This window comes from Otolemur garnettii, unplaced genomic scaffold (genome assembly GCF_000181295.1).
Source record: "Otolemur garnettii isolate 467f Iridium unplaced genomic scaffold, OtoGar3 scaffold00025, whole genome shotgun sequence".
Taxonomy (NCBI): Eukaryota; Metazoa; Chordata; class Mammalia; order Primates; family Galagidae; genus Otolemur; species Otolemur garnettii.
Window position 1 is genome coordinate 6,600,933 of NW_003852420.1, and position 23,932 is coordinate 6,624,864.

Below are 23,932 nucleotides of genomic sequence, written 5' to 3' on the forward strand. Positions count from 1 at the left end.
CAGCTTGCTATCCTAAGATGGAGAGATTGGAATGCTGATGACAGGCTAGCCCACTGTGTGCATCTGCAGCTTGCTATTTTTTACTCTGTGTTTTCCTGTGACAGATCCAGGATAAGTCTTATTCATTTATTTGTAGTTCTTGTTCATTTATTTCTCACTGAAGATACAGAAGTCCAAATGTGAATATGCCATAGGGCATTTCTAATTATAGGCAAAGGAATGAAAGTAGAAATTTCTGTCCTCTCCTTGGGCCCATTTGGTCATTCTAAGACCAAGTACTTTTTGAGGCACCAGGATAGATGCTGTGATAGAAGACACAAGCCTTGCCTTCATGAAAACTCACATATTACAGGTGAAAGAAACAAAGACGTGAGCAAATAAATGCAAATATCAAGTCATGGAAGTGCTAGAAGGACAGAGAAAGCAGGGAGGTGACAGAGAAGGACCGGATGCTGTGTTATGTGTGTGGACGTGAAGCCCTTCCGAAGAGGTCCCGCACACGCATGAGAGCAGACCAGGAGCACACTCGGGAAACCCACTCCAGGGGGAGGGATCAGCAGGAGAAGGACCACAGATCATGACCCAGGGACATGAGTCCCAAGTTCACCCAATCACAGCAAGATGGAGAGAGTGGCCAAGGAAACAGTTAGCTGGAAAAGAATTTAGAGATCCAGCCAAAGGCTGCATCAGTTGGGCTTTAGTCCTCAGTAAGTACATACTTTGGATTTTATTCTAAGTGTGTTAAGAAGCCTGTAGAGGGTTCTGAAGAGAAAAATCACATAATTAGGTTTGGTTATAGAAGGTTTACTCTGGCTGTTATATGGAGGATAATTGTAGGGCACTGAGTATGGAAGAGAAGCCAACTGGCATTGCCCAGGGAGGAAGGCATGAGATAGGCATAGATACTCTCTGGTGGGGGGGGAATTGTTGAGAAGTGATTTATTCAGGATTTATTTTGAGACTAGATCTTACAGATTCTGCTAATGAATTGGATGTGATATGATCCTAAGGGTTTTGACTTGAAAAGCTGGGTGAATAATGATACCATTTTATACATAGGGGGAGGAACAGTGTGGGCGTTGGGAGATGCCAAACAGATGTTTTACATATACATTGGAAAAGTCCATTTATCATCCAGAGGGTGTTACCATGGCTCTGTAGTTTAAGTCAGAAGTTAGGACTGCTGAGTTTAAGTTACACCTACAGAGAGAACTTTTAAGGCACTGGCCAGGATGAGCTGCCTAGTGAGTGGGTACAGGTGGGGCAGAGGTGTGAGGACTGGGTTCCCTGCCACTCCGACAGTCAGGGTTAAGGAAATGGACAAGAGATTCTCTAGGGCACAGACCTAGAGGTGGAAATGCTGGGCTGCAGAAGAGGTCTATTTTCACTCCACAAACTACTGCCAAAACATTCACCAAGTTGTACAGAAACAAGCCGTGGTCCTGCCAGAGTTTTTAGGAATGCCTTTTGCACAGCATTCTCTCCTACACTGGGTAATGACAGACGTTAGGATTTCTGTCATTTGTGAAATGGTAAAGCTATGCTTTTCAGATGTGATAACGTCATAGACATCTACGACTCAGAAGGAATTTAGAAATAACCAAGGACACATCATTACCATATTTGTGACACTGCCAAGGACCTGCTGAGCCACGTGCCTTTCTGCTTGGTCGATCACCACTGCCTTGAAGACAGGGGCCATTTCCTACCCAGTTTTGAATTCCTAACATCTAGCACAGTGTTTGGCACCCAGTCAGCCCTCTACAGACTGTACAACATGAAGGCAGGAAAGAGAAATACCAGCTACATGACTCTGTGGAACCCACCTTCTTATCAGCAGGAAAACTAAGGCCCAGGAGGCTGGTTCCTAGCTCAAGGTCACACAGTGAGTGACAGGGTAGCAACAAACATCCACCTCCTGCTCCTGTGAAGTACTGAATTTCCCACGAAGATGCTCCTCCCTCTGCTTCACTTACATGTAATATGAAATAAATCACGATATTCAGAATACTGATAGACAGGCAGGTAGTGAAGCAATCCTGCTGAGAACAGGTCTCTTCAGCAAGAACAGAAAGTAGACCTGCATCACTGCAACCAAAAGGAAAAATCCTTGTTGGGCTTGGGAGACCAGCAGGGGTGAAGTCGTGTGGTGTGATGAGCCAGGCATAGCTATAAACGGGTTCTATGTGGGTCCAGAGAATGTACAAACCTGTTAGCCACATTCACGACAATTAGATACAAAGAAAAGAGACTCTAAGAGCAGAAAACTGAGGCCATGAGATTCATGGACAGACAGAAGCTGAACCTGGATCTCCTTCCCAGCTCCACTGAGACGTAAGGGTCGAGGTGGCCGCTCTGGTAGTCAGTAAGCCTCATTCCCCAGCCTCCCCAGGAGATTCCTACTGCTATGGAATTGATCTTCAAATTCCTCCCCAAGCCTTTCCTTTGCCAAATAATTGAAGGAGTAACACATATTTCCCCAAAGTTCTTTGAAAGGGACAAAGGTCTAGAAAGACCAGCAGTTTGCTAAGGTGATTCCCGACTACTTAATTTCCATATCAATTGGATATATCTTTCATACCAGAGGCCAAAGGAAGGGTAAGAGGACACACCAAATTATGTAATAAATTTATTTTGCCTTGGCAAAATGAGAGAGAAGAGGAAGATGTCAAAATTTTTTTATGAAAGAAATCCAGAGATCAAAAATAGAGACTGTATTTGGCATTTTTATATTTTAAACAATATAATAAATCTAACACCTAAATCTAATACGAAATACAATGCTATATTTTAAACAAATGATAAATATAATATCTAAATCTAATACTAAATACAATACTCAAATCTAATACATGAAAGTACAAAGCAAAATATCCCTATAATAAGTTTAATAGCACAATAAATCTAACAGTATACTTTAGACGGCATGAACTAATTTTGACGTAAGGTCAAATTTATACTAATTTAGGAAAGGGAAAAAAAAAAATCAGTCATACATCCTTACATCTAGGGAACTCCGAATCATTTTACAGATAGTCTTCCTTAAAAATCCAAGGGCCTTTCTTGTTTTAAGGGAGATTTTGTTTCCCATTTTTGTTACCTTTTGTCTTCAAATCTTCATCAGGTTCATACATTTCGATGATCTGCATTGCTCTTTTAGCATCATAGAAGGGGAATAAAATTTCATTCAGTCGAGGATCTCGCTGATGCTATGGTAAGAAAACAACCCCATTTAGGTCGACACGTCTCGCCCTTGAGGCATTACACATGGCTAAAATTGTATAATGTTTAAAACAAAATATAGCTAGGCCCCCATGTTTATCATTACAAAGATAGAATGGTGCTGCCTTTCTTTCTCCCTAAAATATAATTTGAAAAGTCCAGATTTGAGGTTGCTCTCACTGAACTAGAGAGAAAATTCATTTTCTTTTGCGTTTCCAAAGATATCAGAAAAATAATAGTGTGCGTGTCAACTGCCTCATATTCCAGTTTCCACACCACAGGTAAGACATTTGATAGAATGCCTACAAAAAGTGAGGTGAAAATATTTTTTAGAAAAGCAAAAACCATCCCCCCAAATAGTTCAAATAAATTAATGACATGCTAGTTTACGTGTCCCCTGAAACCTCAGACATAATAACAACCAAAAAACCCTAATGTCAGGTAGGCAAACATCATTAAAATTTCATCCTAGCTTTCTACATCAATAAAAGATATCTTGGGCACTCAGCGAACTTCATTTTCTAGAGGAAATATTTTCAAAATGAACTAATTTTAATGATGAAAATTAATCAGCACAAGGATCTCTATCAGCTATAAACGGTATAAAATTCTCTGGGCAGAGAGTAAGTGAAAGATTAAGGCACTTAGGAAGTGGGTGATATCATCTTTTTCAAATTGGCACCTAAGGTGCTCCTGGTATGACAATGAGGCACCAGAAACAATGCTGGTCCTGCGGTGATGTCATCCTGACTTCACAGCAATGATGGAAAAAATCCAGTTTGCTAACCAACTTAGCTACAGTTGTGTGTGTGGGGGTGGGGGTGGGTGTGCGTGCATGTGGCTGTGTGTATCTGGAGGCGGTGGGCCCACTAAACTTTCCTATTGTTTGCTGTGGACTAAAGGCTGCACTGTGTCCCTACTGATCCCTCAGATAAATGAATGAATAAATAAATAAATAAGTAAAGCAAACTGCAATGGAATAACAACAGATAAGCAGATGTGAGCAGAATCGGGTCAATAGATAGGACCTCGGCAATTACTCTTTACCCAAATATATGCACAGACTTTGAAAAAACATTGCTGCAGAGGTACTGAAGGAACAATTGTTAAAAGTTCATATGGATTTTCTTTCCGCATTTGTTTTGGAATGATCGGTCCAGAAGTGAGCTGCATGGAGAATGAATGAGTGCCTTTAGCCAACAGAACACTCGATGTAATCTCCTAAAACACAGGTGGCCCCGCCTTTTCTGGTTCTCCCTTCTCCCCCACAAAAATCGATCACTTTTGGCCAATTTATCCCAATGAAGCATGCTTCTGTTGCAATCTGAGAAATTATGGCTCACAACGGCTCACATCCATGCATATGTTAGAGCAGAAACTGTTATCTTAATAACAGGCCTGGAGACCATCAAGAACAAAAGTGATGGGAAATGCAGAGAAAGGGACTTGTGAGGTGGACCATGGGCGGCCAGGCAAGTGAAGGCATGCTCCACACCCTGCTCAGGAAACAAGGCCATCATGCAACAGAGCCTGCTGCTCAAAGGAACGGCACGCTCCACCCCTCTGCTAAGAATGCATCGTTTTTTAAAAACAAACCAACAACCACAGAAAAAACCCTCTGCCTAGGCACATTCCTTTTCATATCCCCATTGATAATATCAGGTGGACAAAGATGAGCGTGGGATGGAAAAGGTCCTTTAGACACCCAGCAGTGTTACATCCCTAGTGGGCCACTCTGTTTCTCTTCCTTGATAGAATGAAGTCTTTGGGTTTAACGACATGTGAAGTATTTCAAACTCACAGAGATAATGAGGCAAATCCATATGAATTAACAAGTGAGAGAAAGAAGGGATTCAGCTTTAAGGGAGAGGAGGGTAGAGTTAGAGAAATGAGAGGGAATTCAGACAATTCCAGGTGTGTTTTTATACGTGTCTGTGTGTATTCTAATGATGGTGCTACTTGCAGTGTGTGGTCTGTGGGTGGCAGCACGGGCATCGCCCAAAACAGGGAGCTTGAAAAAACAGATTCTCAGGCCACTCCCCAGATTTACTGAATCTGACCTCTGAGGTGAAAGTCATAAATCTGTGTTTTAATAAGCTTTCCAGGTGAGTCCAATGTGCTCAAGTTTGAGAACTACTGCTCTAGGTTGGCCAACAGTGGGGGTGGCTTGAAGCCAGGAGCTCAAGACCAGCCTGAGCAACATAGCAAAACCCTGTCTGTACAAGAAATAAAAATTTAAAAATTAGCCAGGTGTGGTGGCAGGTGCCTATAGTCCCAGCTACTCAGGAAGCTAAGGCAGGAGGATTGCTCGAGCCCAGGAGTTTAAGGTTGGGTGAGATGTGATGATGCCACCACTCTAGCCCAGGCAATGTTAGGCCGTCCTGCCCGGTAGAGGCAACAGGCAGGAAAGCTGTGTTCTAAGACGGCTGCATCGCAATCCCCTACTCTGAAAACTGCATCCTCAGCAAATACGCGGGAAGCGCAACGCTGCACAGCACCTGGTGTTTACATCTGCTCTTCCAGACAGCAGACTCTTTAGCTTTCCCTAAAATTTTCATGTTTCAAAAAGGTAGCACAGTGCAATCTGGGTACTCCAGAGATAGGGGAAACAATGGCAAGGTCTGCATTAGAGTCACAAAACTGTACACGAGAACCAGTGGGAGAAAGATCATTTCCAGTTACTCTCAGAGTAAGAAGGTTGCAGAGCTGTCCCACAAAGACACAGCACAGTGGGGCAAATGCGTCACAGCTCTCAGGGGCATCACTTTTCAGCCTGGATTTGGGGGGACAAAGTACCCAGAGTATTCACCCCACTGTATCCTTGTAAAAGAAGAGTTTCCACAAATAGCTCCCAGAACTGTGTCCAAGCCCACAAGAATGTGATGGACAGAACTCCATTATCATGTCTTCATTGGTACTGAGAAGAGGCGCCCAGGGGCTGCGGTCCGAGTAGCACCGGGAGAGATGGATGTTGACATAAATATTAAAAAGGATTCAAAAAGGACAAAGAATGACTGACAAGAGTAAGATTACTCATAAGACTAAATATCTCTTTTTCTCTCTTTGCCTGTGCATTAAAAAATAAAGATCTTAAATAAAATGAAAGCGATCATGGGCCCCTTTTAATATTCTTTCAACTGCAAAAATAAAAAACAAAAAAGTCAAGTTTAGCCCTAATTGATCATATGTTATGTGCGAGGCGGGGAGGAAAGACTATCAGCAGCGAGGACACAGAGGGAATCCTTCATCCCAGGGTCACCGAAGACTCTTTCCTCTCTTCCTTATTTTGATCTATCTCTCCTGCCCTCCAAGCATCTCCCAGTTCTGCAGGCCCTTCATTGTTATCATCTTTGTAAGAAGCCAGAGAGAGAACAGAGGTAAAACTAAAATCCACGAGCTTCTCCGCAGGAACAGAGAAAGGGACGTGAAACTAACCGAAGCCCAGAGAGTTGGAAGTAACGGGAGACCACGTGCCAGTTCCCACGGGTGCCTCTATTATCCTTCCTAGACTGGAGTTTGCAATTTTCATAATATAGGCAAAGGCAGTTCCCCTCGGTCCATGGGATGGGGCCGAGAGACATAGCTGTGGCAAAATTTTGGACCTGAGTCTAGGGATTTCATAAGTACATTCTTTATGGAGAATAACAGAATGCAAATGCCTCTCCCCCTATTCTTCCCACTCAACACTAAACATTCCAAAGAGGAATCCAGTCATCCTCCAGGACGGGGTTTACAGACTGGAATGTGCACAAGATCACCTTGAGATCTTGTTAAACGCAGATTCTGACTTTAACAAGCTCCCCAGGGATACCCGCGCTGCTGGTCCAGGCTGGCCCTGTGGGAACAGTGAACAAGAAGATCACGAGAAGCAGAAGAGGCCACTGAAGAGCTAGTCCCTGTGAGCGGCAGGGACAGGGAGGAGGCAGTAGGTATACACCCTACAGGGTGGCCGAGGCAGTCCACGGACAATAGCCTTTCCTCTCCTGCCAGCCCCCTAAGATACACATCGTAAAACAAACAGAAAATTTCACAGAAACAGTAAAGGTATTTACAGGCTGGGTGGCAGGCACCAGCTCGACTGTTAGTAATACTTGGGTCATTATGAAAGTTTTGAGATACTCAAAAATCAGGAAACATCAAATCCACATGGATGGAAGCGAGTGAAGCCCTCTCAGGAACGCCAAGGAGCTGAGCAAGTGAAACTTGCACAAGAGAATCAGACAGAACGCTGTCAACTGTGTTTCTTGGAAGTGAAATAATGGACATAACACAGTCTATCTCAAAACTTTCATAGTGACCTATGTATAAATGGGATTTATTTTTTCCCATTATGTATCCTAAGTGGGGAGTGCTGGTATCTATGTGTCTATGGGTTCCACTTGGCTGATTGTTTCTCTGGTACCTTTCTAAATGCTCTTATTAGTTTCAAGAGTTTTTCAGTGGATCCTTTTTACTATCAGGGTAAAACCATCAGCATCTGCAAACAGGACCAGGCTTTGTTTTTCCCAGTGTTCGAGGGGCTTGTTTAGTTTTCCTTGCCCTCCTGCATGACCCGAGGCTTCCAATGCAAAGTCGCGCACTGGCTTGTTGAGACTGTGTGGCTAAGACATTTTGAAAATGTTTCGGTCTAATCTTTTGGAGTTACAGACCATTCCATTCCACTGTCCGCTCCCTCCTTGAGTGAACTCTCCCTGTCGCCCTTTGTTATGAGCTGTGAAGTTGCTCAGCCTAAGGGATGTTTTTGTTTCTGGAAAGATAAAAGGGGCAAGAGTGGGACTCAGAAATGGGGATGCAGGGAGCTGGCAGGATGTTCTCCAGGTTTCACAAGGCTTCTTCAAGGAGACATTCAAATATTTATTTAGTCCTTTCAGTTGAGTTCATGAAGACAGAAAAGGAAGAAATCGAGGGCAGATGCTTTGATTAAAAATAAAGGCTGTGTACTTCTCTAGCTGTCTAGCAGTCTCTAAAGCAATCCAGAACATGGACGACCCCATCAGTCCCAGACAAAAATTTAAAGTACTTTCTTCCTATTAATGAGAAGCCAGACAGAAGGAAACAAAGAAACCAAATTAATGCTATTGTCCAATGGTAACGGTGATGGACAGAAGTTAGCCAAATAATAAAGATTTTAAGAAAGAATTCTGATGGCAGAGCAAGAAATTATGGGTGATCATTTTTTATAAATCGAATGTTATGTTTTAGGCTTATAAGAACTACAACAGTGATTACTGGGTAGGCCAATAAAATAATCCAAAAAAGGAAATGCATTAGATCGAGGCTAGGAATGCTACACCTATTCTCAAGATGCCAGAACTGTTTCTCCATTTGAACAGTGAAATGCAGAATTAAGGCTAGACGCCTGTGGCTCAGTGAGTAAGGGTGCCGGCCACATACACCGAGGGTGGAGGGTTTGAGCCTGGCCCAGGCCTGCTAAACAACAGTGACAACTGCAACCAAAAAATAGCCAGGTGTCATGGCAGGTGCCTGTAGTCCCAGCTACTTGGGAGGCTGCGGCAAGAGAATCGCTTAAGCCCAACAGTTGGAGGTTGCTGTGAGCTGTGACACCACAGCACTCTTCCCAGGATGACAGAGTGAGACTCTGTCTCAAAAAAAAAAAAAAAAAAAGAAAAGAAAAAAAGCGCAGTATTGAGGTGTCTGTAATGTTTAGGAGAGGGCTGGCTCCGCGGCATCCCAAAGCACACGAGAGGCCTGGTGTGAGGAAGTGGCGAGTTGATGATGTGGTAGATTTTCTCCTTTCCACTAAACCGTCTTCCCTCTTTGGTAGGAAGCAGGACCCCTGCCCATCTCGCCAAACTTAAGATGATCAGTGACCCAAAGTGCAGGAAGAAGCTGAGGGAAACAAAACTGTTTTGTTAACAAAACCAACAAAAGGCAGGAGGGGGAGGACGGGTTAAAGAAACACAGCAAGGCAATTTCAACTTCTGAGCAACTGCGGCACAAGAATGTGGATCATATCTGGGTAAAGATTATGCACAGAGTATTCGCATGACTAAAAACGTGTGGGGTGGGAAAGCTTAAAATGTTTTCAAGTAAAATAAATACCGCATCGTCCTGCAGGGATTATTTAAAAGTAGAGGTGTCTGTCGGATGGATGGCGCGCCTTCTCTCCCTTGCTCCAGTGCAGTTAGACTTTAGTTAACCGAGTTTCTGAAGGGCAACTTTTATAAATTGGAAGCCAGTGAACCCTCACAAGGAAAGCAAAGAGAAGACCTTTGGGCAAAGACGTGATTTGTTTCCAAAGTGAAAAATGACACTCTCTCTGCCTTCTGTCTCGTTTTAAATCATCATCGCTTGCCTGGCCTGATGCTACCTTGTCTAACATTTTCTCCTTCTATGATACAGTGATTAGCTTAAGTTATTTTGAAAAATATATATATATATTATTCATTCCTCACGCTCTTATTATTGTGTTACAAAACAGGGGAATTTTCCTTTTTGGATTCCTGTGAGTCTCATGGGGTAAAGAGATAATACTTTTTAAGTGTGTGTAAAGAAAAAAGAAGTTCGTTTTAGTTGTAATGAAAGTTGCAACCTTTACTGGTTCTAAAATATTTTCCTCTTGTGCTTAGGCAAATGTTGTCACTAGTTTTGGTTGTTAAGTGAATCATATTCTAAAATTAGCTCCGAGCTTGTTATAAAAATAAAAGGTAAAAATTTAACTGGCGATCTAATTTAGCCTCATACTCACTAAATTTTCACCCAGGAACTCAAGTTGTTTTGCTTTATTGTCAAGATAGTTCTATTTGAACCTACATATTTTTCTTACATGCAATCCATTCAAAGACAGAAATAAAAGGATTTCCAGTCCATGCAAAAGGATGAGATAAGGTTAGCAATGGAGAATCCAACTAGTGTGTGGTCAACTCAATCCATTCTCTTTCTATTTAAAGAGATCAATAGAAACAAAAAAAAAGTACCTTAAACATCATCTGGCAAAAACATAGACACATTTAATTAAATGAATATATTATAACACTCACACATACACACAGAACCAGAGCTACATATCACAGCCAGAAACCAGCAAAAAGCAGTGTGCAAAGCCAACGTGTAGGAAGCAACGTGAACACACACAGAGCGGCAGCTGATTTTTGCACCTGGTGAAGCCATAATGGAAAGATCAGCGGGTCAAAGCAGAGCAAATCAGGGTGTAGGACGCCGGCATGCAATGAGGACACAGGAGGAGGCAAGCCACTGCACACAGACTTTATGGAGTTAATGTATGAAAAAGCTTACTTCATTTAGAAAGCTCACTAATTGGTCTACCGTTAAATAATCAGTTTTGTCTCCATTGCTGAAAAGAAATTTATTAGAAAAAGTAAGTTTTTGTATATGATGCTACAGGAGGTAACGATCTACATGTTGACATTGACATTGGTGGGTGATAACTCTAAACTTATTCTCTAACCCTGAAAGGAGCAGCGAATTCTTAAAATGGCCAGACTGTTCGTAAGGTGGGGGCAGGGGCGGGGGTCAACCAACAACAGCAACAAAGGAAAGAAAATACTCCTGCTAGGTCACAGAAAATGCCTACAATTCTTTAGTGTTATCAAAAGACTATTTCGAAAACAACATGTAAGTCATCCGTTTGAAATTATCGGAATGAATGGACTTTTCCAACAACCTACTAACATTCCAGATTGGATCTAGTTAGTTCACATAATGGGTTAATACCTAAAGGAGCAGGTTAAAATTGTAGGTAGTTAGTAAAAGCCAATGCGGGGGTGGGGTGGGGGAAAGTTCCAGGTGCTGAACTAATTTATGTAAAATTTTCTCAAAAACTCAGAATGAACTTTTACACTGATGAGCTAAGGGGTGAAACCTAACCCTGACTAGATCTTCCTAGACACTGCCAACGTACTATATTCAAATATGACAAAATGAATGTCTTACAAATCTAACAGGACAATGATAATATTTATGTGACACTTCTTCATAAAAGGGACTTACATTTTTTTATAAAGATCTTCTATATCTGTCCGAGGACAAATCTTCTGTGTCAGTTCATAGAACTTGTCGTAAGTAAATGCCGCGGGCTCGATTTCATCATTCTGTGAAGGATAAAAAGCGTGTCATACAGTGTAAGACCCATTTTTTCTCCTTGGAGGCTGAGAGGCACAGGGAACCACCTAGAGTCCTGGGGCCTCCATCTCTGATCTTGCTGATAGAAGAAGCCAGGTGACCAACTTTCAGGCCCGTAAATCAGTCAGCGTTCCTAGTCGCCTACAGCCAGAACTTGTGTGTGCAAACATCTGGCGACGGCTGGGCTTGCTCGGAGAAACACCCCAAGGAAGAATATAAAGAAACATTTCCTTTGTTTTTACTTGAAGGTGACAAGTGCTTGCCTACAGGATGCTGAATAAATCAAGCCTCACATTGAATTAGACCTATTTTGTGCATTTTCTAAAGACCATCTAAAGGGCCTTAGGATAATCATAAAAGATTTTCCTTTCATACTGAAATTTAGGTTCCAAATAGGACTTGCTGAAGCAGTAACAGGGTTAAATCTTTCTTGCAGTCAAATTAATTTCAATTATTTTAAATCTGAAGGGCCATAAATACAAATAGTTTGTGTGGGGAGAGGTGCTCCATGAAATATTACACAGTCATCTTGGGAACTGAGTTTAATTATTCCTGCTGACTTTTGTGCCTGATTGAGGCCCTGCTGATGAGCTTCTCGAAAACAAAAGCTGAGCCAGAGAGCCGTCTGCCTTTCATTTCCTTTTCTTAATAAAACTGACAAAATAATTTTGAAGCAAACTATTTGAATTTTAGGAGATTTAGGTTAAAATGCTCAGAAAACACATGGAAGGAGCCGGGCAGGGAGCCGGATGGCGCATTTTACAAGGGTCCATGTTAAATCTACTAAGTGCAGAGTACAAATGTCTTAGCACAATAACTAAGAAAATGCCGAGAAGGCTATGCTAACCAGTTTGATGAAAGTATTTCACATTGTATATAAAACCGGCACACTGTACCCCATAAGTGCATTAATATACACGGCTATGATTTAATTGGAAAAAAAAAACATTACTTTTTTCAATTCCCTCCCCCCCAAGAAAAGAAAAGAAATGGAAGGACGGACGGGAAGGAGGGAGGGAAGGACAAAGAGAAAGTAACCCACACTGTATGTCACCAAATCTAATTCCGAGTCTGAGATTAGTGTTTATATAAATAATCCAGCTTACTGCATGTGAGGATGTAAATAAGCAAAAGGGTTTTAGAACCACATTAAGTTAATGAATACCTTTCCACTGGGAAGACCCAATTCCTTCAGCGCTTGAAAGATCACCTTTTCTGTTTTCCCTGATGCGAAAGTTCTGGTAATACTAAGGTAGAAAAGAAAGAGAGGAATTCAAGTTATTGGTCACTCTGTTCTGTCCAACGCAAACTCCAAGTCACAGTAGGGGGATGGTGGGATCAGGGGAAGAGGAGAATGAAATGACTTCTTATTTGTAGGTGTTTTTCATTCCCCAAACCAGCTCTTCCATATCTCTCTGGCTCCTGGAGATGGTTACGCTAGCAAAGCCACTTGACCCTGAGGCCAGCAGTCCCCTAGGTGCTTGTGAGGTTAGGGGGCACTAGAGGGCAACGGTGTTGGACGAAAGTGGCAAATGAAGCGATGGCCCGGAACAAACCTCACATTGACAATATCTGGGCTCGGGGAAAAGTGGGAGACCCTCAAACTCAGCCCATGCCCGCGAACACCCCATCCTGCTTCCCACACTTAACAACAGTGAGCACAGGCCAACAGATTTATTTTGTTTTTGCTTTTAAGCTGAGCACCTTAGAGCCACCCTGAAATGCTAGCCGCCTCACAGGTTAGGGACTTCATTGCAAGAGTGATAGGCTGGGGGAAGGAGCCAGGGAACAAGAAGCCATGTTTCAGCAGCAGCCTGGCACCACCCTGAGACATGGAATTTCTGAATAGCCTTTTAACTAGTACAGCGAGTGCCATGGCAACCAGGTGGATAGCACTTTCTTTATTTATTTTTCTGAGACAGAGCCTTAAGCCATCACCCAGAGTAGAATGCTGTAGCATCACAGCTCACAGCAACCTCCAACTACTGGGCTCAAGTGATTCTCCTGCCTCTGCCTCCCAAATAGCTGGGACCACAGGTGCCCGCCACAACACCCAGCTATTTTTTGGATGCAGCCGTCATTGCTGTTTGGCGGGCCAGGGATGGATTCCAACCCGCCAGCTCAGGTGTATGTGGCTGGCGCCTTAGCCGCTTGAGCCACAGGCGCCAAGCCTTGGATAGCACTCTAGTGAGCATATTCCTGGTGATGATAAAGGTAAGAAAGACTCCGTATGATAAATGCATTGGTGACACTCATAACTGAGGATAGGGCTTGTACCCTGGAACCCCACACTTAGCTCTGAGCTGGGCCTTGGCCATCAGGGAGCCTTCCTTTGCCCTTTGACCGTGATAATTGAAAGTCTTAAGTCCACCCTTGACTCGAAGACAGAGCTTACTTTTGTGTGTGAAGCTCGCCTTTGCAATGCCCTCCCTGTGAGAGCAGGAGGATTTTAACAGCATCTCGTGCCCAGCCTTTCCCCACTTCCAGCCATTCCTGCGAAGTGGAAGGCAGGCCCTAGACGGGAGCCCTGACAGCTAGTTAATCTTGATGAGTGGGAGAAAGCACCACTTCAGCTGCCGAGTACGACTGCCCAAAATAGACTGGGGAGAAGTCGCTTTAGGTAAATGAATGGTTATGTGTTCATTCACGGCTTTATTGTTTCATAATAGGTCCAAGAATACTTCAAGAGGTATATTTTTAAGAGTTCTTGAGACAGCTGTATTCAAATATAAGGAGGCCTATGAATTCTCTTTAACAAATCTACAGACATGGCGGAGAGTACGTGTGTCCCATCAATAAATGGTTTAAAGATTCCTTGGGAAGAGGGCACAATGTCTATATTTTCTCACTTCTCAAGAATTAGTGCAATTTTTATCCACCAAATGGGGGGGGGGAGCTGCAATTTATATGACTTTTCCTCGTTTCTCTTTTTATTGTTGGGGATTCACAGAGTGTACAAAGAACCAGGTTATGTTGCTTGCATTTGTTAGGTAATCCTAATTGTGCCCCATCCCCTCATATGACCTTTTCAATAGGGGAAAGTAGCTATTAGGGGTGTCTTTTTTCAAAAAAGTATGTGTTCAGGTAAGAACTACAGACCCCGGCAGAATCTGGCACTGATCTGGAGGAAAACCTTGGCATCGGGGCATCCCAGTCAACTTGCACCTCTGTTAGCTTTACACAGCCTTGGTATCGTGAGATGAAAACTGATTGCCTGGTTATGGCGAACACAGCGGGTACGGAGCCTGAGCCTTTCTGGCGAAACAGAACTTGGGTGTCAGTGGGAAGGGAATAGAGTATCCTCTTGCCAGAAAACAGGACACAGAACAAAGATGTCTCAGAGGGGAAGGAAAGGAGCGGAGGGAGAGGGCAGATAATATGGCTGCATTTCATGGGAACACAGAATGTTTACAAAAGGACTACAAATTATTCAGCCCTTCGTATATAGACCCGTGGCCCAGGAGGTCAGCTTGATAGTTGACAGGTGCTTAATGAGTTTTCAATGACTCAAAATAAACCACTGCCCCTTCCACAGAGAAATGCTGAAAAGCAAATCCTCTTGTGTCCAGTCCTATTGGAGTCCTGTCCAACTCTGTAGCCAGGGGACTTTGCAGGTGACCCAGACTGCAAAGATCCTAGAAACGAAGGGAGTCCCACTCTTAGCCCACAAGGGGCCTGTAATCTACCCAATGGTCCTAAACTTCATCTTCTGACATAGTCACAGAAGACCCCTGAAGTGACAAAAAGGGCGACTTCCCCAGCAGAATCGGACCCTACTTGTAGGCTGTGGGAGCTTCCGGACATGGGTGATTATGAAGGAGCTGGGCTGCCACGACCGTATGAGAGGCTTACAGCCTTCTTTACCACACCGTCATCTTCTTCTTTTTTTTTTTTTTTTTGAGACAGGAGCCTCAAGCTGTCCCCCTGGGTAGAGTGACGTAGCATCACAGCTCATAGCAACCTCCAACTCCTGGGCTCAAGCGAGTCTCCTGCCTTAGCCTCCCAAGTAGCTGGGACCACAGGCGCCCACCACAACACTCAGCTATTTTTTGGTTGCAGCCATCATTGTAGTTTGGCAGACCCAGGCTGGATTCGAACCCGCCACCTTGGGTGTACGTGGCTGGTGCCTTAGCCACTTGAGCCACAGGCGCCAAGCCTACCATACCGTCTTCTTTGGGACCCCTCTAGCCATTGCCTGCAACTACTGTCTTGCTACCATTTTTCTAACTCTCTAGCCATTTGTATCCAGCCCAGATTACAAGGGAGGGAGAGAAGGCTAAGATAAAGGTTATTAATCTTTTCATAGTTTTAGTTTGAGTAGGAGGATAAATTGAGTGTGAATTTTTTTATTTTAAAGTCAGGTTTATTAAAAGCAAAGTTATGTACACTAAATTTTGGGGTTTTTGGATGATCTCTGGCAAATGTATATAATTGTATAACCACTACTATAGTCAAAATAAAGAACAATTTCATCACCCCAAATGGTTCTCTCCTGCCCTTTTCTAGTCGATGTCCTGTACCTACCCACAGCCCTGGCAAGCCCTGGCCTGATTTCTATCTCTAAAGCTTTAACTTTTCCAGAATGTAACGTGGAATGGATGATCCAGAATACTTGCAAAGCCTGTTGAGTGGGGCTTCTTTCACTTAAAATGAGTTTGAGAGTTGCCCAGGTTGTTTTATGTGTCAAAGTGTGGATTTTTGTGTTTGAAAGAAAGGCAGACTTAATGAGATTACATGTGTAGAGAAGAGGGTGAGACTTGTCTTTACGTGTCATTCCTGCAATTCCAGGATATTAAATTTTGTTTTAACAGTAAAGAGCAGGGACCATTCCCAAGCTGTGTGATGACTGTGAAGCCATATCCACTTTAACTTTATCCACACTATATTAATAGTTTCCATTTTAAAAACTCCGGAATTGTAGTGTTGAAACATTTTAAAAGTGTTTACTCTTCAGATCCATTAAAACACGGAGAACAATTTCCACTTAACCATTGGCAGTTCGTCCGCCAGCAGAGTTATCCACTTATTTTTTTTTTTTTTTTTTAGTTTGGCATCAATTCCTCATCAGCTCTAACAAACTGTCCCCAAATTACAGACGTCTTGTGTCAGACACCTGTTAATATTGGCAAGCCCCAAGGAGTCCATGTCACCGAGTGCTAAAGGAGATGCCAAAATGTCTAGGCCATTTCTAAGAAAAGGTGGTAGTAATTTTGTAACATGCTAGATAAAGATCGTTGGAATCAGAAAAACCTTCAAAGTATGTATGACAATTGTTTGATTAGTTCGAGGCACACAAGAGAAACCAGAACAGCTGGCTAGAAGGGCTTGGACCGTAATCTACGCATGTCCACTTTGTCTATTTCCCAAAACTTATCTTGGAAGAGGAAGCAGGACAGCAAGGCATGTAAAAACAGATCCAAACCACACTTCTGTTCTTCACACTGCTATCTGCGCTCTCCAAAGTCTGGACTTACTACTTTAATGTGGATTTTAAATAAAAATGCAATGGTTTCAGGATGATGGGATACACTAAAATAGTTGCCCACCTATTGCTCAACTAAACAAAGGCTTTTACATGAAATAAGCATAACGTAGCTTTGCCAACAGCCACAGTCAGAGGGCTAACAGGGCTCTTCTTCAAAAACAAAACAAAAACAACAAACAAAACCCCCAAGAAACAATAACAACAAAAAACCAAACTTCTCATGAAGACATCAAATTGACTTACTAGTAAGTTATTAAATAGAAGCAGAGAATCCTGCATATAGACGTGTGAAGAGCATAACAAAAGTCTGTGGTCTATGACTCTGTTAGCCATCAGTGTAAGGGTAAACAAAAAGATAAAAAAATAGGCCGGGCGCAGGGGCTCACACTTATAATCCTAACACTCTGGGAGGCTGAGGCAGGTGGATCACTTGAGCCCAAGAGATCGAGACCAGCCTGAGCAAGCGCGAGATCCTGTCTCTAAAACTAGTGGGTGTTGTGGCCTGCTCTTATAGTCCCAGGTACTTGGGAAGTTGAGGCAGGAGGATTGCCTGTGCCCAAGAGTTTGAGGTTGCTATGAGCTATAACAACATGGCACTCTACGCAAGGGACAAAAAGAGACTCTGTCTCAAAATAATAATAATAATACCAAGATTTTCTTCAGAATTTGTATGATTTACATTTTTTCATAGATATTTCAGTCACATCGCATGGATACTTCTGCTCATGATTGTCATAATACATGGAATTAAGAATAATTCTAGGACAATTCTATTACATGTGCTCAGAGTAACATCCAAGGAGTGTGAGGATCCTTTCCTCTGGATGCAGAAAGAAGAGTCAAAGCAGAAAGGAGTGACTGGCAGGGAGGGAGGTAAAGAGGAGTTAGAAATTGCAGGAGGGAACAGACGCTGTGCTCACTGCATCCACGCAAACGCTGTGTACTTGGGGACCTCCGTCTCATGTCTGAAAGACAGGTAAGTTCTGTGACAGGATTCTACCTAGCTGTTCTGGGTTTTGTTTGTTGTTTACTGTTGCTTTGCTTCTTTGCTAAGTGGTATCCAAAGATGTCAACAAGATCCCGAGTCTGGAGAATCCTAGAAGAACGAATTGGTATCTGGGGAACCCATGTTTGATTCAGGTTGTGGGCTTAGCTTCATCAATCTAACGACCATACTCCTGGCTTCATGTGGACAGCAGGTGCTCTGAGGCCGAGCCCAGTTTCTGGAACGTCCGTGAATGCTCACCACAAACACCCTCCAAAAGAAGATACTGGAGAGTACTCAAAGAATTCCCGTCACTCCCGTGTCAAGAATTTTAACTATACCCAGAGACCATTACCAAACCCTAACCAGAGACCATTAACAAACCCTAAGCCCAGAAAGGTGGTGAGAAGCAGAAAAGAGGACGGCTTGGGCAATCCTGAGAGGGGGACTCTGTCACCATTACGTACTGGTGAACACAGGTGGGGGATGTATCTGGCTCACCCTCTCTTCACACTTGACTCTGCCCAGTGCTTACCTGCTTTTGTTCTTTATCACTGTTTTTGTTTTTTTGAGACAGAGTCTCACTATGTCGCCCTGGGTAGAGTGCGATGGCATCACAGCTCACAGCAACCTCCAACTCTTGGGCTTAAGTGATTCTCTTGCCTCAGCCTCTCAAGTAGGTGGGACCACAGGCGCCCGCCACAACACCCAGCTATTTCTTTTCTGTTGCAGTTGTTTAGCTGGCCCGGGCCAGGTTTGAACCCGCCACCCTCGGTGTATGTGGCTGGTGCAGTAACCACTGTGCTACGAGCACCAAGCCTGTTCTTTATCACTGTTTCTGTGGGCAGGGTAAGGGAGAAAGTAACAACTCTGAAGAGTGTGTGGTATCAGTTTAGCAGCCCAGAGAGCAGCAGCAAGAAGCCACAGAAGGAGCCCCCGCTGCCCTGAGCCCCAGGGGCACAGCGGAGCTCTGAATGAGAGCGCACTGCTTAGGGACAGCACACTTCCACCACTGTGCAGGGGCAGCCACACTGCCCTCCCACCACAGCCCACACTCCGCCAGCTGCGTCATGCAATAGAAACTTCCCTAGCTAATAGCTGCTCAGGATAAGTAAATAAAAATAAACTTAAATCCTAAAAAGCCACTTATTAGAGGCTTCACAAAAATAATGCTACGTTTTCAGGTAATATTTAAATTAAATTATCAAAGTACCTATTTTGCGACCTATTTTGAAAAAGAAATGCAGCTTTATTTCCATAAATTATTTTTACAAACAAATGCAGTATTTCAGAAAGTAATTCAAACTAGAATCCCAGAAGTATCTTTAAGGCAACTAACACACCAACCCTTGTGAAGGGATCTCTGTTTGGTCTGGTGTTGTTCCAGGGAACGGATAACAGACAGGAATGATTTACTTACCTTCTAACTGGGATTTTACCATTTGTGTTCGTCATAAACGCCAGTTTCATCCAGCTGGAAAACAAGAGCAACAACTTCAATGTTTCTCAGGTGGGACAGCTTCAATTTAGTCACGAACTCTAAACAAAAGTTCGTTAAAACATTTATTCTGAGACTGAAAATAAATAAATAAGTAAATAAGTAACAATAAAAAACAATAAAACATTTATTCTGAAAATCATCACTGCTTCTCGTCCGGCATTCTGGCTAAGATCAAGCATATTTTGAAAGTCAGAGATTGTGTCCTATGAGATGAATTTAGGGTTATTTGACTTAGCCAAATACAAAGACAGGACTCTCAGTTAACCCTGAATTTCAGATTAACAACAAATAATTTTTTACAATAAGTGTGTTCCAAATGCTATTTGTTACTTATCTAAAATTTAAATTTAGCTTAAAAGAGTCCTCTATTTAACCTGGCATCTTAGATGAATTCAAAAACTGGGTGCTTATATTGAGCAAAACACATAGTCAGGACTTATTTGTGACTGAGTTTGCTCCTGATTATTGCCCTTTAATGATACGTTAAGGTGGTGGGACACCCCAGTGCTCAGGGACAACAGCCAGCCTGGTGGTTAAGGACTACGGGGACTCACCACTCCCAGCTCCCAGTGCTGCAAAGTACCACTCATCTGGCCACATTCCTTAATTTCCAATGGTAAGAGTGATTCATCAATTCAAAGTGACGGTGAGCAATTTCTTGCCTCTCCCAGGCTTTCCAGACACATGGGGACATTGTCTGTACATTTATTTAGACTTGGAGCTAAACTGCTCTAAGCCAGTGAGCACCACTGCCGCTGCTTTTTAGTCCATAATATTCTAACCGTCTGCAAAGCATAACGCTCTGTACAGGGGCTGTGTTCAACTTTCTAAAAGCACAAGTGATCACTTATAAAGGAGATGTTTGGGGATGAAGAGAGGGAAGCCCACGGGGCAGGGAAAAGAGCTAAGCAAAGCTGTGGTCCCCTGCTGGACCGTCAGCTTGATCCCCTGTGATCTGCATCAGACCTGGGGGCAGGAAGGGCATGATTTTACCATTTCAGCCTGTCGCTGGCTGTGGGAATCCCCCAGGATGAGGAAGAGGGTCATCTCCCAGGCATGGAGGTTCCCTTTCAGCAGAGGGCAAGTCTCTGGGAAGTGAGCAGGTTTAGGCCCTTGGCCAGCCCCTCAGGGCAGCTGGCGACTGGCTGGACCTCAGCTCCACAAAGGGGTCTGAGCAGGATGCTGTAATGCCAGGTGAGGATGTTTGGGTCACTCAGGTGTAAGGAAACATTCCAATAGTCTCTGATCCTTTGGGACTATCAGTGCCTGAAGTCATAACATCAAAATATCCACTAGGTCTCTCCTTAGGAAAATATGCCACAGCAACTGCAGAGGACAGGGAGAGGCAGCTGCACCAGGAACAGGAACAGGCCAACTAAACAACTGCCTTCCACTAAGAGGATACGAAGGAAACTGAAGAGATACTGTGAGAATTAAGGTAACTAGCACGGAATAAAGAGTGACTGGAAACCTGGCACCAGGCTGGGTGCTCTTCAGTTTCACCTGCACGGTGGTTTTGAGTCACAGATGAGGACACAGAGGCACAAGGCTAAGAATCTGCTGTGGCAAAGCTGAGATTCACAGCCCAGAGCCCACACTCCCGAGCAGAGCCCCTCCAGAGTGACCGGGAGCTGAGAGATCAAAGTGCCTATGGACTGACCTTGTAACCCTTTGCCAAGTGGGGACAAGGAATGACATTCCTGGCATTAGCACGTGGTTTAGAGAGATGCAGGCTGACCCCCACCATTTCTCCAGGGGCTTCCCTCAGACACCTCACAGCTGTCTGCCAATGGCCCCATGATGGCAGGTGGCTCTACACACCTTCACAGGTCACTGCTTTTCAAACTGTCTGGTGTTGGTGAAGATTTCTACTTGAGTAATCTTCGTGTCACTTTAAAACAATGATTTTCAACCACTGTACCATGAGAGGATCTTAGCTGTGCCATGAAAATTTTTAAAGATAACCAATTAAATTATTTCTTAAAAAGTTCAAAATAGACTTGGCGCCTGTAGGTCAAGCAGCTAAGGCACTGGCCACATACACCACAGCTGGCAGGTTCACATCTAGCTTGGGCCCACCAAACAACGACAACTACAACCAAAAAATAGCCGGGCATTGTGGCGGGCGCCTGTAGTCCCAACTACTTGGCAGGCTGAGGTAAGAGACTCGCTTGAGCCCAGGAGTTGGAGGTTGCTGTGAGCTGTGATGTGACAGCACTCTACCCAGGGTGACAGCTTGAGGCTCTGTCTCAAAAAAAAAAAAAGTTCAAAAAAAGTTAAGTATATTCTCTTTTCTTTGTTGGCTCTTCTTTTTGATAAACATAATTTAAATGTTCTGCAAAAGTTGAGCTAAAGGTTCAAGTGTGTTGTCAGATAAAAAGGTTGAAAACACTACTTGAACAGGTTTACTTGGGTGGGATTAAAATCCACCACTATAGGCACCCTCTGGATTTTTGATACAGTAAACTCGGGTGATTCCTTCTTGTATGGAAGAAATAAATCCAGAAAGCACCTTTGGATCCTTGATTGAGTCCTTGACAGACTGAATCCCTGACTGGCTGAATTTTAGAAAGGTATTTAGAAATGCTACATCTGTGGTCCCGACTGTGTGCTCCACAGGGATCCTGGTGCCTGGGGCCGGGCCTGCTTTTCGCCTGGCCCTGGTGCTTTTGCAAGTACTTCTCTTGGTCACGCTCCCCACTTTTAAGCAGTGGAGGCTCAACCTAACCTAAAGCCCATAATAGACCCTGGCATGCAGAGCTATCCATCAGAAGACTCAGTCTGGGGACACAAAAACCAGTGACCCCAACTCGGGGGAACCTGGGTACTGAGGTTCGGCATCTCGTGGCCATCAAGCACTCCCTTCACGGCGGTTTTGGCCTGTGGGTTCAGCATGAGTGCCCTGCCAGGTGGTATGAAGAGTGCAGGTGGGGGGGGGTCAGCACCCTGAAGGTGCACGGAGTTCGGGCAAACAGGAATTCACCTGGCCATATACTCAGCCTTCATCTCCTAACCTGACTGTCTGCTTGTTAGCCGTTAAGAACAAAATGCAAGGGAAACTCACTGTTTCTTCAGGCAGGTCATGGGACTGACGTTGTTGGCCCTGAAGTTGTGTATGATGGATCTCAGGCCTTCTACCCATGGCTGAAAGAGACAGGGAAAAATGTTCTTGGTGAGCAACCCGCTGTGAGCCAAATGCGGTTGTTTTGTTAGAGAGACTGTGTCCATTCTGTGTAATAAACACACAAGCTTTTCTGTTAGCCCTTCCTGCCTCACAGCCGTCAACGTTCCACACGTTCATACTTCACTCTTTAGTAGACAGCTTTCACGTTCCTTCCGTGAAGATGTGTGTGCCATCGATAGTGTTATTAAATATTGAGCTGCCACAAGGGAACGCTGCCCACTGATTTACTTCCTGGCTTTCTCTTTGCAGCCTGTTTCAATATAAGCCCCTTTGCAGTTGCTGGCTATCTTCACTTGACTTCTAACCAACATCATGTCATACTTCATGACATGCTTAACCATCACCTCACCACTTTATCGGATAAACGCATACACGTTCATCAGTTTTACTGTGATTGTTTTCTTCGATCTAAGAATTTGTAATGTATCTTACCTGGCTGTATTTTCCGGCAAAGCTTTAATAAATACAATGCTCTGTGACTGACAGGGTACCCAGAGCGAACAGTGCCATGGCTCGCTTAATTTCTGTATAAGGACTTGGACCTCAGTTGCAATTCATACCAACACGCCGTGGATTTACAAGGAAAGGTGAAGAAAGACTGTGCACGCAGTAAAGGAATTTGGGTCTCTAAAAGGGCATTTGCTAGAAAAGGCCAGCCCGTGAATTAAGACTAATTCTGCCCTTGGGTCCAGTAAACGGATGACAATGAATTCCATAAAAGAATTGCACCCTTGGCAAAATGCTTTGTAGCAAATTGATACTGCATGTTATAACAGAACTGTGACTCACCAATAAGCTGATTCCTTACCATTTTGGGTTTACAGGCCAACCCTTTAGGTTCACAGCTCAGCACTGAGCGATAGTAACATAGATGTAAGCTCTACCTGCACTGTCCACCAGGGTAGCCACTACCCATATACGGCTATTTAAATTTAATACATATAAAATTCAAAGTTTCTGCTGCACTAGTCACATTTCAAGCATTCAAAAGCCAACATAGGGCGGATGGCTACCATATGAGACAGTGCAGATAAAGAACATTTTCTTTTTTTTTTTTTTTGTTTGAGACAGAGTCTTACTATGTCACCCTGGGTAGAGTGCCATAGCGTCATAGCTCACAGCAACCTCAAACTCTTGGGCTTAAGTGATTCTCTTGCCTCAGCCTCCCCAGTAGCTGAGACTATAGGCGCCCACCACAATGCCTGCCTATTTTTGGTTCCAGTTGTCATTGTTGTTTAGCTGGCCAGGACCAAGTTCGAACCCACCAGCTTTGGTGTATGTGGCTGGCACCACAACCACTGTGCTACAGGTGCCGAGCTGGATAAAGAACATTTTCATCCTCACAGGTGTGGCTTTAGGACATCACCGCATAGTACTGAGAGGTTAAATGGTCAAGCAAATTGATCTCTGCAAGGACCAGAGGTGAGACTGAGCTCTAACAGAGCTTGTTTT

The 23,932-nt window shown here is 43.7% G+C and overlaps 1 protein-coding gene across 1 annotated transcript in view; it reads right to left on the reverse strand.

Annotated features, from left to right (window-relative positions):
- Positions 1 to 23,932, reverse strand: part of PLCB4 (phospholipase C beta 4) — a 402,004-nt gene that overhangs the window by 85,620 nt on the left and 292,452 nt on the right. The window contains exons 7-12 of the mRNA XM_003788017.1: positions 22,361 to 22,440; positions 19,216 to 19,269; positions 12,491 to 12,572; positions 11,194 to 11,294; positions 10,480 to 10,537; positions 3,101 to 3,209 (exon numbers count right to left, since the gene is read on the reverse strand). Of these exons, the coding sequence (XP_003788065.1) occupies positions 3,101 to 3,209; positions 10,480 to 10,537; positions 11,194 to 11,294; positions 12,491 to 12,572; positions 19,216 to 19,269; positions 22,361 to 22,440 (484 nt within the window). The remainder of the gene's footprint in view (positions 1 to 3,100; positions 3,210 to 10,479; positions 10,538 to 11,193; positions 11,295 to 12,490; positions 12,573 to 19,215; positions 19,270 to 22,360; positions 22,441 to 23,932) is intronic.